Genomic DNA, 14,878 nt, shown 5'->3' with positions numbered 1-14,878 from the left:
TTTAAGTTGACACTCCTATGCTGTACCAAAGAACTGCCGCACTATTGGAGGACCAGTAGAGCAGCAGTTCTTTAGTACAGCACAGGAGTTTGCTGTACCAAAGAAATTGTTTGCCTGAGACATTAAACCCGCTAAGGTTGATGTAATAGATCCCATAGCATTATTCCAGAGGGGTTGGGGAGCTATGTCTCCTAGCCAATACTGATCCCTCCATTAGAACTACGTATAAAGATTATCTGGTCATTATCACATTGTGGGAGATTGCTATATACAAATTGGCTGCCATGTCTCATACCTTATAACACTGATTACTTATCAATAGTATTCACTGGCTGTATAGCACTTTGGGATTTCCTGAAAAGTGCCACATAAACAGCAAGTCTTTTTTTAATTTAACAGACATCAATTTTGGTAATAGTGGTGAAGATCATCAACTCTCTTCAAGTTACCACATTTTAAATTAGAAATCATTACAAAGCATTATAGTTTTAAAATATTACCCCAACACAGTGATGTTCATCTCTTTTGTTTCTTTTCCAGGCCAACTTATTTTTATTCTTATCTGCATGTCTCCATTTTAATTCTGTGTGCCATTTCCTAGTTTCAGAATCTGCAAATATGGTCTAATCTAAGGCTTTAATATTGACTGTATGCCCTCTAGTTTTTGATATTCCCACCCTGGGAAAAAGACTCTGACTAACTACCCTAGCTTGACATAATTTTATATAATTCTATCAGGTTGCCCCTCAGCCTCTGATGCTTCAGAGAAAACAATTCATGTTTGCCCATCCTCTCTTTATAGTTAATACTCTCTAATCGAGGCAACATCCTGGTGAACTTCTTTTCCACGTTCTCCAAAGCCTCCACACCCTTTCTGTAATGCGGTGAGCAGAATTGCCCACAAATGTGGCCTAACCAAAGTTTTATACAGCTGCAACATGACTTCCCAACTTTTATACTCAGTGCCCTAACTGATAAATGCAAGTGTGCTGTATGCCTTCTTTACCATGCTATCCGCATGTTGTCACTTTAATGGAACAATGGACTTGCATCCCAAGATCCCTCTGTATATCAATACTCCTTAGGGTCCTGCCATTTACTGTATACTTTCCTTTTACGTTTGACCTCCCAAAGTGCAATACCTCACACATGTCCAGATTAAACTCTATCTGCCATTTCTCTCTCCATACTTCCAATTCTATATCCTGCTTTAACCTTCCTCACTATCCACAACTGCATCAATTTTCATGTCATCTGCAAACTTACTAATCACCCATCTATATTTTTGTCCAAATCATCTTCATATATCACAAGCAACAGAGGTCCCAGCACTGATCCCCATGGAACACCTCCTGTCACAGACGTCCACTCAGAGTAACATCCCTCCACCACTAACTTCTGCCTTCTATGGCCAAGTCAATTCTGAATCCAATCTACCAGGGCTGAAATGAACAGTGTAAGAGCTAAGAAATTCTATGATCTGTATATTTCTTGGGTCTAAGAAGTGGATGGTTTGAGCTCTGGTCCTTGTTAGCTTGCTTCACAATGGACGTGATTAACAGTGGGCTGTGATGGAGTGGAGTTGTGTTGTCAGTTCGTTGTAGGGACTTATAGAAATAGACCCTATCAACAAAATAAGTCTGGAATGGTGGGAATTGAAGTCTGAGAATGGGTGAGTAGGATGGATATCCAAGCCAAGATACCTCTGTGTGCACTGCTGCTCCTCTTGACCCACAAAGCACTTATATAAAGGACTGCATTTAATTCACCTGGCCCACCTCTGCCCAATGTCATTGCTATTTGCTTTTGCTTGTGAGCCCGAGACTACTGAATCCTCAGTTGCATTCATGCCAAAAATAATCTGTGACTACTGATGACATCACCAGGGTGCATCTTCTTGAGTGGGGCAGAACATTAGTCTTCTGGCACGGGCATCATTGGGGTGGCACAGTGGCAGCCCTCGGGCAATGCAGTGGCGCAGCTGGGAGAGCTGCCTCCTCACAGCACCAGTGACCCAGGTTCGATGCTGACCTCGGGTGCTGTATGTGAAGCTTGCACCTTCTTTCTGTGACTGCATGGCTTTCTTCCAGATGCTCCAGTTTCCTCTCACTTCCCAAATATCTGTGGGTCAATCGGCCACTGTAAATTTCTCCTTGTGTAGATGAGTGGTAGAAGCTGGGAGAGTTGGAACCAATCCTTTGACCCATTGAGTTGACAGGAGAAAATAAGGTGGGATCAGTGTAGGATTTGTGATACTTGATAATCGGCACTGACGTATGCTGAAGGGCTTGTTTTCATATTGTATGGCTCTATGGCTGATTCCATATATTCATCAAGTTTGTTGATGCACAAACACATCATGGTATAACTCCCTCCTCATCCTCCACCACCTCCTCCCCTATATTCCTTGCCGCTTTGACCTACTTTGCTAAAATATTCTCACTGGATGAAATAACAGGGGAAGCAGGCTTTAAAATCAAGCCTTGAAGCATGCTCTGCTGGAAATAAATGGCATGGAAATCAATAGTGCACTGGCAGCAGTTTATACATCTTTGTTCATACTGAATTTGTTCTTTGCTTGCTTGATTGGTTCTTTGGTTAAATAACACTGTTTTCCAGAGTAAATTGCGGCTTATGGTGTGGAATATTTCCTCATTGGCAAATTAGCAGTCAATTTGTGTGAGAAAATGTTAGTGATGTTATACCTCAATAAACTTCACTTCATACCTCAACATCCAAAATGAACACAGCACAGAAATTTTGAGTGTGGCGTACTTCATTGTAAGTGTCGTGAATTAGATTCCTTACCTCATCCTTCAGATGATATCAATTTAAAACCACAAACTACATGGAGGTGTGAAATGGTATCAGTGTAGCAACATTATGACATCCATGGCCTTTTGAATGTCAGGTTCAATGGAACTAACTTTAATCAATAGCATTTTGGAAGAGGGGTGAACAAAATGAACCCTGGAGAGTGAACTAGAGTGAATTAGGCTCAAATTAGAGATCGAAAGGGAAATTAAAAAAGGGAAAGAAAGATTGAATTGAGAGAGACGGAAAGGAAAAGGAAAATTAAAAACATTAGATTTAAAAGCTTCCTTGTATAATTTACCACTTGAAGGAGTGATATTGGGCTACATTGAAATTAATTTGTGTAAATCCAGAAATTTCACAACACACAATGAAAAAACTCACAGAGTGATGGTAATTTTTCCATTTTTGTGAGGCAAATCATGGAGCTCATCCAGCAACTAGAGCTGAATCAGTCTAGTGTGTAAGTGAATGGCAAAATCTCCAGGATTTGATGGGAATGTGGGGAAAATAGGTGGTGGGGAAAATTAGTGAGGGAATGGGATTGCTCTGTGAGCCAGTATAGACTTGATGGAACTAATGGCCTCCTTCTATGTCATAAGGAAACATGGATTTTTCTTTTAATTGGTATTGGAAATTGAACCTTGATGTACAGTGAAAAGCTTTTGTTTGCATGCCATCCAGACAGATCATTCCATACGTAAGTACATCAAGGTAGTAGAAAGGAATAAAAAACAGAATACAGAAATAGTGTTACAATTACAGAGAAAGTGCAGTGCAGAAAATGCAAGGGCCATGACGAGGTAGATTGAGAGATCAAGAGTTCATCCTTATTGTATATGGGGTCTGTTCAAGAGACATAACAGTAGAATAGAAGCTGTCCTTAAGTCTGGTGGAATGTGTTCTCAAGCTTTTGTATCTTCTGCCCAATGGGAGGGGGGAGAAGAGAGAATGACCAGCGTGGGAGGAGTCTTTGATTATGTTGGCCAGGAATAAATAGAGATTTTGTGCACCAATTTTAGCATTTGCTTCTTCACTTGTTGTTCCTCCAGCAGTTCCTAGGCCAATGCTGTTGCAACATAACTCCTTGCTGTTCTTAACTAGCACTGGCATTTCAATTTAAGCAGCTAGCTATTCCCACAACTGTATCAATAAGCATTTCCTCCAAAGAAAAAAAACGATTAGGGTAATTATCTTTGTTTTTACAGAGGCTAGGGTAGTTCTATAATAACAAAGATAGACAGCTTCCCCAATAAATCAACTGCCATTATGTGAAGAGACAATGTTTACTCAAAGAGACTATTTGTTATCAATGACCATAAACGTGACAAGGAAAGATGTCAATGTTGTGCACAGTTTTTGATCATGTGGTAGAGTTGTAAATCTCTACCTGTGTTTAAAACGCAACATATCAAAGTAAGATCATTTACTTAAAGAGTTCCTTGCACCTCGTGGCTGGGTAATCTCTGCCTCCCATTTTGTGCATCTGTCATACACTACTCTGATTGAAATTCTGCTGGGGCAAACTGTTTTGGTCTGGAGAAACCAACCATAAGCATGTCATGTTTGCTGATTACAAGGAGAATGTGGGAATATGCTGACAGCTCTGAGCTACTCTGTGATTTAATCTGCCTGCCTCACAGCATTTTCTGAAGGTTACCAACTGATCGATTCAGAATTAGTGAAATCAAGTTGAATAACCACAATTCAAAACAAATTTGCACTGAAAGCACTGAGATGCAACTTTCTTTTTAAATTGAAAGTGAGGATAAATGGCATATAAGAAACTTCTGTTTTGCTTTATTTTGATTTGCATGCCATTATGTTTTTAATATTACCAGAATGAGAAAACATTTCAAATAAAGTTATTTTGTTAGTGTTTTTGGAGGTCCTGAAATATCATGTGTCCTTGCAATGTAACACAATAAGTGACAACCTCAGTGACCATTGATAACATTGGTTAATGGCTGGGAAGTACCAGACCTTGCTGACTCATCTCAAATAATTATCAGGGTTATAAAATTTCAGCTGATGATAAGCACAATGGACATTTATTTTTAGCCAGCCCAGATGAAATAATGTACTAAAATGCAATAAAAGACCAATATGTGGTGGCTGAAGCAGTTAAGTAGTTTGAGGCAGTCGTGCAAAATAAGCTATGGCCAGTTAGTAGGTTTTCCTGAGGGATTTCTGGCCTGTTTGTTGGAAAATAATTGTGAGTTATTGTTGTTTCATTTGTTTCTCCTATATTATAGATACTGCAAGAATTCTGAAAGCATCCCCAATTGCAGTCGAGCAGATTTCTCAGAAGCTGAGACACACACGGGAGTTCACTGTTCTGATTACCCTGAAGCAGGTCCACTACAATTCAGGAGTCTTTCTGTCAATTCATCATTCAGATAAGAGGTCAGTGACACATATTTCATCAGAAGATATTTTATTCTGCCTGCTTATCATAGGTTCAATAAGACTGTGGTCAAAATTCATCCAAAGCTATCATTTATTTTTCAAAGAGGATGGTATAATTCCAAAAATAGTAATATATTTCCTTAAGAAGAAAAAGGGACTTTGAAGCAGAGATAGCAATGTAGTGATTGTTGACTTTAGAGTTTTAAGGGGAATGAGATTACTTCAGTGTATGGGATTGGGATTCAGAATAAAAATATTCAGAGCCTCAAGCCCTGAAGCCCCATTCTGTGTTCTTCACTCCCTTTCCCTACTGAAGCTGGTGTGTCTCAGAAGTACATGATTCAGAAGGTTGTCAGCCCTCCAGTGTCGGACCCAATTGGCTGTCCTTCATGTGTCAGGCAGGACACTGGCAGGCTTTTCAATCACCTGACATCCATGTTTGTACTATTGATGGATTACTGGATATTAATCAAAAAGATGAAAATCTCACTTTTATTTTCATCTAATGAGAAGAGTTAAGATATCTTTTTTTCTCATACAAATAATCTGATATCCTTCATCTATTACACCCCCCCCCAAACTTAACTGTGTCATTATTAATGCATATCATATTAATGGGGGCAGAATAAACTAATGCTGCATATTTAGGACTCCATGTACAATGTAAAAGAATAATCAGAATTCTTAGTAATTTCTCAATAAAATTTATTACTCGATCAGATATTTCTTCCAGTTGATAATTTCAGGTATCAATATAATCAGCTGTTAGTTAGTTATTCTAAATATAAAAAATGCCGTAGTTTCAAATGAGGCATTAACAAAGAATATGTCCATTTTCAGTTATGAATGAAACCAAATCTCACAACCAGTTAAGATCTGTTCATTTATGTGATCTGGTACAGATTATCCAAAGACTAAAACAACACTGAACAGTGAACACTATAGAAACCAACAATAAATTATAAGCATAAATTAATTGTTCAATGATTTATTCATTTAGATTATATGAACTTGTAACATTCCTTAGATTATCTATTCAAATAATGAGACACACACTCTACCCAACATATCCAACTCTCCTTTTCATAACAAGTGAATTATACTTTTCCAACCAAATAAGGCACCTGCTTTGTGACCACTATGACACATGCTGATGTTTGCTTTCTGGTCCATTATTATGCAAATACCCTTGAACAATTTATTACTGTACTGTGAATTTATTTCAGATATCTCTATTTTATAGGATTTGATTTAATCTCAAAACCTTTCTTCACTATCAGTTCAATTTCCACAGCCATGAAGCTTTACTTCATATATCTACTAATGGTCCAAAGGTATAATTCCATTATTCAAATGCTTTGGGGTTCATGCCATTTTGGTTAAAGTTTAGCTTTAAAATATTACATTTTTCTAATATCGCTTTAAAGTTTATGAACATTTATAAAGGAAATCCATTTCTACATATTTTATTTTTTGTATTTGGCAGGAATCAAGACACAAAGTGGAGGGCATGCAATTAAAGAAATTCCTCATTAAATAGTTTTTGATATAAAATAGTACAATCTTTAAAAAGGAATGTGCTTAAATAATAAAGCAAACCTGGGACTGTTTACGTAGGGAGCAGTCAAATCCTGGAATTGACTGAGTGCGCAATATTGGCAACCTATGAGTGATTGTATGGAAAATAATGGATATTGAAAAGTCATTACATATAAAATAATAGCTACCTGGAATCGATTTCATTGGAAATAATGGATGTCCTGGCTCACTTACATTACAATAATGAATGACTGGAATTGATTACAAACAGAAAAATGGATACCTTGCAGAGATTATTTCATATAAAATAATGGAAATCCAAGAGTGATTGCTTAGAGTATAATGGAAGCCCAAGAGTGATTACAAAGTGGATAATGGATAAACTGAATTGATTTTACAGAGAATCATGGACATCCAGAGGTAGTTGCTGGGAGGTAGAAATTCCTATCCACAGGAAATGGGGCACAGGCATCTTATTCTCTATAGTTAGCAACTTAAAATTTCCACAGAAAACACAAACGTAAGCTCATGCATTTCTACATTTCATTAGTGGGCCACCAGTAATGGAAAAGATACAGGCATCCTCCCATTTTTCACTAACAGGGGAATTATGTCCAATTTGAAATGAAACACAACTTGGGTATAAAATGCACTGCAATAGTCTCAGAATGATTTCCATAATAAATCATTAGATAGAGTGTAACTTATCTGGTGTTGTGACTGCCTCTTAATCACTCTGGGGTTGAAATATAAACATCTGCAGGCAATCGGAAATGAAGTCAGTAAACACTGGAGATACTCAGGAGATTATTCAGTATCTGTGGAGAGAGAAACAGAGTTAACCTATCAGTTTGATGACCTGTCATTAGAACTAGAAAAAGTTAGAAAACATTTTGAGTTCCATAGAAGGGGAGGATGAAGAGAACTAAGAGATTGTCTGTGATAGAGTGAAGCCCACGAGAGAATGAATGACACAGATGATGTGGTGCCGCCAGAAGGCTGGTTAATTGCATCTGCAGGAGATGTAAATAGAGGGAGATAATGAGAACAGAGAAGAGAGAGAAAAAATATAATGCTGGAGCACAGCAGTTGCTGGAAATCTGGAATAAAAGAGAGTGCTGGGAGTACTCAGGCAGTACCTATGGAGCAAGGAGAGCTGAGTTCATGTTACATGTTAATGACTTTACATCAGAACTGGCTAGTTCTGACATGTTGGAGTGGCTAGTTTATCTGATATTGTTGAAAAACATTGACCACAGGACCCCAATTTTATTTAAAACAAATTGTCTGTGGATGAAAGGCTTTTCTTGTAGATAATTTGGTCCACAGTCTTCTTAGGCTACTCTGTCTTCTTGGTGTTTCACACTGAGGATTTCATAATCGTATCATTCCAAGAGTTTTACCTTAGAATTGTCATGGTATAGAAAGTGATCATTTGATCCATCAACTCTGTAGATCAATCCAATCAATCCTAACCCCCAACTGGCTCCTCAGATTATTTTCCCTTAACTTGAAAGCCCTGATTGTTTCTCTTTCTATCATGCTTACTTATCTCTTGGTCTCCACCTTGTCTCACTCATTCCCTTTGTTTTATTCACCCCTCCTATTTCTGTGCAGTTTAAATGTTAACATTAATTTCTGCCATAACCTCTCTCTGCATAAAAGCTTTATTTCTCACATTCTCCCTGTACACTGAGGTTGGTTATTGTGAATAATTGAAATTGTTAAGGAAATTTTTATGACTGTATTCTTCAACTATCATTTTTAGTAGGAGTCAGAAATTAATATGACACTTTGAAAATTTTAAGTATGTCTGTGGGGGAACTGTGGTTTTAAACAGATTAACCCTACAGTCTTAATCTGTTCACTGGATCCATTAAATCATTCGTAAGGATTAGTGTGGTTTGTATTGAGAATGAGAACATAATCACACTATGCACATTAGGATCATGGCATGGAGCAGCCTGAGGCCAGATTGCCATGTCCTTCCTGACACAATGTATTGTTCTTATGATGTCCTTTAAATTACTGGGAAAAATCTCCAGTGATTCACCAGGTGACATTTTAAGCTGGTAACATTTCAAACTAAAACCAATATAAGACTAGTTGTGTGATGTTTCTCTGTCATCATAGTGATATTGTCAGAGATTGGTTTGTATCATCAGATCAAGTTTTACCTCAAACTAATTGCTGCTGAAACTTTCACCAGCACTCTATTAATACCCTCGCCAGCCTCTTATCCTTCAGCTTCTATATATCTTAGTTCATCTGGAAGTCTGCAGGCAGTATTCTATACCTCATTAAATTCTGCACTCCAATCACCTCAATAAAACTGGTTGTCTGGTTGTGAGTACAACTGGTGGCCAATATTTCATACTGATGACCAAGATCAATTTCATCTGCTCAGTTTCCGAACACTTCAGATTTGAAATTGTGATCCAAGCTTTGAATTCCTTAAAGCCATGCCTAATTCTGTAACCACCTCCTTCCCACTGAACTCTCTAATCCTCTAGATTTGTCTCCTTGTTCTTGTTTCCCTCCATCTCAGCTAGTGTGACCTTCAATGTTTAGGGCAATGCTCTGAAATTCTCTTCACAATCCACTCGCTCCTACCCCTTCACCTTCCATTTAAAGAAAAGGATCCAACAAAGATTGTTAATTCTTCATTTCATTGTTATTGCTGAGAAACCAGGATAAAGGCCTGGTAAATGGAATTGGAATTGGTTTATTATTGTCACATGTACCGAGGTACAGTAAAAAAAACTTGTCTTGCATACCATTCATACAGATCAATTCATTACATGGTGCATCGAGGTAGTACAAGGTAAAACAATAACAGAATGCAGAATAAAGTGTACCATTATTAGTAATTCTTAGAGACATAGAATTTTGGTATTCATATTGGTATTGGTTTATTATTGTCACTTGTACCGAGGTTCAGTGAAAAACTTATCTTGCATACTGTTTGCACAGATCAATTCATTACACAGTGCATTGAGGTAGTACAGAGTAAAATGTCACGAACCAGCAACAAAAGAAACACACCGAGCATGATTCAGTGTTAAAAACTATTTTATTAATCACTACTTATGATAATACGAAAAATAAAAGTAAAAATGTTAGTATGTTAGAATTCAAAAATGTCAAACCTTGAACGTTAACCCCAAAACTAAACTCTTCGTGTGTGTGTGACAAAGTCCCAAACTCCACGTTCAGGAATGGTTCTTAAAGTTCAGTTCCGCAAGCCATAAGGTGAAACATGAGCAAGGGCTTCTTCAACAACCACCGTTGTCTGAAGATAAGACGTAGATGTAGAGAACATAGGGAGAGTAATTATGAAATCCAAATGTTCCACGATGGAACCCAAGCGACACTTCAGTGTTTACTCGGTAGTGACTTCCTCACCCCGAAAAGCATCTGAATCGTGGTCGTCCACACACAAATATCTGTTTCCTTCTACAGGTCAGCAACAAAGTGAACTCCACCGGATTACTTCCAACTTCCATACATGGATTTCAGTGGTAGACACGGTTATTGTTTCTCATCCATCGATAGAGAAAACTAGCAGGCTGGTGTCTCTCTCCCTTTCTCTCTCCTCTTCTCTTCTGACTTCTTCAACAACGTCATTACGTCCTTTATCTTCTATTGACGTAAGCACGCCACACACACTCTATCTTAAAGGGACATTCACTGAGTCCGCAACAAAAAACAATAACAGAATACAGAGTAAAGTGTCAGAGCTACAGGGAAGTGCATTTCAGGTAGACAATAAGGTGCAAGGTCTTAACAAGGTAGATTGTGAAGTCAAGAGTACATCTCATTGTATAAGGGAAACGTTCAATAGTCTCATCACCGTGGGATAGAAGCTGTCCTTGAGCCTAGTGGTATGTGCCCTCAGGCTCCTGTATCTTCTGCCTGATGGGAGAGGGGAGAAGAGAGAATGACCCTGGTGAGTGGGGTCTTTGATTGGAGTAGAACGATTATAATAGAAGTAATGAGTGGATCTGCAGAGAGCAGCTTTCAATGTTGCCAAGTTCCAGTCCCATCTTGATTGAGCCAATGTTAAAAAGTGAGGAAGAAAGGAGGATTATTGAATTGGTAATGTAAACTAAAATTTTTTTACAAAAGCATGAGCTATTGGAGTATTGATAAATGCGAAGGCGGTTGAGGAATTTTAGTTATTTATGTGTTATATAAAAAGTGTATACTTAGTTCTAATTTCAACATTGTAAATTAATTCCATAGTTTGACAGATTTTTAGAGATTTGAAGAATCTGATATAGATTGAGAGGATAGATGCTGACAGGCTGTTTCCTGATGCTGTGGTACCCAGAACTAGGAGGCATTGTCTCAGGACTGGAGATAAGTCCTTTACAGATTAAAATGTGGAGGAATTTCTGTATAAAGAAGGCTGTAAATCTTTGGAATTCTCTACCTCAGGGTTGTGGATGCTGATAATGATAGTCTTTGGAGACTGAATCAGACGACATAGATATTGAGTAACAAAGCGGGTTTGATCACCAGAGCAGGCCTGAGGAGCAATGTGGACTCAACTTGCTTCTATTTCTTATATTTGTTCTTCCTTATAATAAGAATTCTTTTTTTGCTAGATACCTGGAGGTGGAGAGCAGCGGACATCGGAATGAAGTGCGTTTTCATTATCGATCTGGGAGCCATCAGTCTCACACAGAGGTGTTCCCGTACGCTTTGGCTGATGGCCAGTGGCACCGAGTTGCCTTGGTTGTTAGTGCATCCCACTTGATTTTATATGTGGACTGTAACAAGTAAGTGATCTCCTTAATCAAAGCTGTTTTACAGGGACAAATAAGCAAAGTAAAATGTAACTGCAATGCTCAGTCTGTGTTCGCACTGAGAGTTGTTACTAAATCCCAAGAGTAGCCATTTCCATTGGAGGCAAATTAGTACTTTGTTCAATTTTCTGACACAGAATTCCATTTTTGATTAAACATGTATGTTATTATTGCAGATTATGCATTTTCCTTTGAAATGGACAATTCCTCATTGAACTGAAATTGAAAGAAAAGTTCAAACTGTTCAACAAAGAATAGTCAAAATGAATGCAGAACTCACATCAGTCGGTGCATCTGCAAAATAAGTACCAAACTATTTACAAAATCAGTATGCAAAGAATATGGCACTTAGAACATCATTCTTGGAGGAAATTGTACATTCTGTAATTATGCTTTTCCTTATTTCAAAATGTGAGCAGAAGCTAATTTCTTGGCCATGTTTAGTTGCTTGAAAATTTGGTTGTAAGTCTTCTCCTCAGCCTCTGCAGCCCTAGTCCTGATGTCTTTGGATTCTGAGTGACGAATCCCAGCAAATGTCTAAACCAGGATTATATGTAACACAGAAGTCACCATGTTCCCATGTTTTGCTGCTCTATTTCTTTATTAGATTGGGATTTAGAAAGCATTTTTGAAGTAAGCTTAGTGAATTATGTGGCTCTTATGATAACAGCCAAATTTAAATTATTAAAAGCATTTAAAACCTGCATGAAAAATTAAATAGTAGCCCACGGCTGAGATTTCTCAATTATTATGAAATGCTTTTCTTATTGATCTTTTAAATTGTGCCATCCATTTCAAAACACAAATCTAGCTCTTAACATATCCAATGTTTTGTCTGATTAACCAGCTCAGAAATGATGAGACATTAAAAAACTTAAAAGATATTCTTGGAATAAAGTGAGGTATTTTATCTTTGGTCCTTGGCACAAGCAACTATAAGAATACAGGCTGCCAATTATGCTCATCTCCAAACCTTTGGATTCATTGATTTAAATGGAACTGAATGTTGAAGCACATGTTTGTTGCTGGCAATTTGAGACCACTTTCCTACTATTTGGCTTATTAGTATTTTGCTATCAGTTTCTGAAGAGATTGAAAACTAGAATAATGTTACATGAAACCAAGAAGCTTTCATGAAATGTGAAAAGTGCAAAGTAGTTCCAATCAAATGAAGAATTGGAATGGGTAAATCTTCTTTGCTGGCTGGATGGATGAGGTTCCACCAAACCTACTGAAAAAAAGCATTGGCTGAATGCAAGCCTCAAGGAAATTTATCCCCAATGGTTAGTCATTGAATCATTGGAAGCTCAGGGAGGAGGTTGGAAGAAACTTTTCTCAAGTAGTATTAGATTAAGGAAGGACTCCTTTTCACATTCAGTGCATGGTCAGTAATCTGGAGTCCTGATGGTCCACGTATCAAGCAATCCAAATAATTGTTATTCCATTGGTTTCTATGACAGAAGTTTGACTGATCCTGCTGGACAGGTGCATTGTTTCAGTAATTACTACTATTGGAATGTTTTACTTAAAGAGGGTATGGAATCAGAGAGCATAAGTCATTCAAAAGGAAATTGGATGCGCCTGGAATAGAAAATTATAAAAGATTTTATTGAAATGGTAGCAAAATGAGATTTCAGTAGGCAGGTCCATGTGACAAACCAGTACTGTCACAGGAATAATCACATGATCACTTAATCAGTTAAATGGTTCCCATCCAGCACTACGTGCTTTATGACAATGAGTTACATAGTACCATGTAATCGTTTTTTTAGTACTTTTAGAGATTATTTTGGTATGAGTATAAATGGGTGCTGTCCTAATCAGAGCTAGTTATCTGAAATTGTGGTTTGAAGTCACAATTTTGGACCTAATTTGAACTTGCATGGATACAATAAAATGGGTTTTAGCACTCAAGTGCAGAGTGGGAGTGACGTTTGTGGAGCAGCATAGGTGAGCTCAGCCACTATTGTTCAAGGGTTTGGAGTGTGTTGGCTGTTACACTGCAGCATATTTCACGGTGGCTTTCAGGCCAGAAGTGAGGGTGCACAGTTTCTCAGAGGCAGCACTAGTGTTCCTTATTGAGATCATCTATAGTAGGAGGGATTTCCTGTGGCATTGGGTAAGAAGTCCACCATTTCCTCCCATCTCTCTCTCTCTCTCTCTCTAGAGAAACTGGTACTGCTTTGTTTTGCCTCAAACCCTCCTCCCATTATTCCTGTTATGGGTGACTCAAGCAAGATGTCCAAGATGAACAGTCTTTTACTCCTGATGACTGCTGTAAGACATACAATAATGTGAAATAACTCTCTTTAAGTGAATTTCCAGAATAAGTGATAACATGCTAAATCAGTGTACTGCTCAAGAAACTATTTTAGCAATCCTGGAAGATTCTTAGTATCAAAAGCATCAAGACAAAGATACATCCTTAATGAACTATAATCTACACTCTCTTGTCCCTCATTTTCTGTAGGATTCAAGAACCATGGAATGAATAGCTTCTATTACGGAATTATCACTTTGTTTTCTATCTACAGGATTTATGAACGACTTATCGAAAGGCCGTGTATGGACATTCCAACTGGCTCAACACTTTGGTTAGGACAAAGAAATAATGTACATGGCCTTTTCAAGGTAAGTGAATATCATAGTGTGGAGTTCATTTATTGCAGCAGTATTTTTAATTTATGGTTCTGTTGTTTGGAAATGTAAGTCCTTGTTTTGAATTATATTTTTATATAAGATATTGATTGTTGAAAACTGTTGAAATATTTTGTAATCTGCTTTCAAATGAACCAACATCAATAATTTGCAAGGTTTTTCAGACATACAAGCCAGAAAAGTAAGCTGCATTTACACTGCTGCTTTTTACACAGTAGCTACTGTATGTCCCATGCATGCAGAACTATATTTAATTGCTTGACAATTCTTCACTTACACTGCAGTTGTACAATTCAGGACAGAGCTATGGGCTTGCATGGATATTTGTATGAATAGATCATCTTCCAAACACTGACAACCAAATCATTCAATAGCATTCTTTAGCATGAGTGGAGATGACTTTTGTTTTGCTTTGCCATTAATGAGCAAATAGGAATTTAGTGGGCTGTGTTTTACACCATTGTTCTGGGTGTCTGAATAAAGTGGATTTTTTTCATCCTATTTATTAATTCAGCAGCATTTTAATCAACATAATAAAATTAGAGAGTTTGAAGTAAGAGTTGGACTATATTTATACTTATTTTTGTTTATTTATGCAACTTAAGGTGAAAGATACCAGTGACGAAATTCTTTTTTAAAACTGCATG

General features: G+C 37.6%; 1 protein-coding gene across 1 annotated transcript in view; it reads left to right on the top strand.

Moving 5' to 3' along the window:
• The window catches only part of LOC127578292 (protein kinase C-binding protein NELL2-like), a 201,367-nt gene that overhangs the window by 23,226 nt on the left and 163,263 nt on the right, over positions 1-14,878 (top strand). The window contains exons 3-5 of the mRNA XM_052030139.1: positions 5,070-5,220; positions 11,373-11,546; positions 14,108-14,204. Of these exons, the coding sequence (XP_051886099.1) occupies positions 5,070-5,220; positions 11,373-11,546; positions 14,108-14,204 (422 nt within the window). The remainder of the gene's footprint in view (positions 1-5,069; positions 5,221-11,372; positions 11,547-14,107; positions 14,205-14,878) is intronic.

The sequence above is a fragment of the Pristis pectinata genome, chromosome 15 (genome assembly GCF_009764475.1).
Source record: "Pristis pectinata isolate sPriPec2 chromosome 15, sPriPec2.1.pri, whole genome shotgun sequence".
Classification (NCBI taxonomy): Eukaryota; Metazoa; Chordata; class Chondrichthyes; order Rhinopristiformes; family Pristidae; genus Pristis; species Pristis pectinata.
The sequence above is the reverse complement of the archived record's forward strand: the minus strand, read 5'-3'. Positions and strand labels throughout refer to the sequence as shown.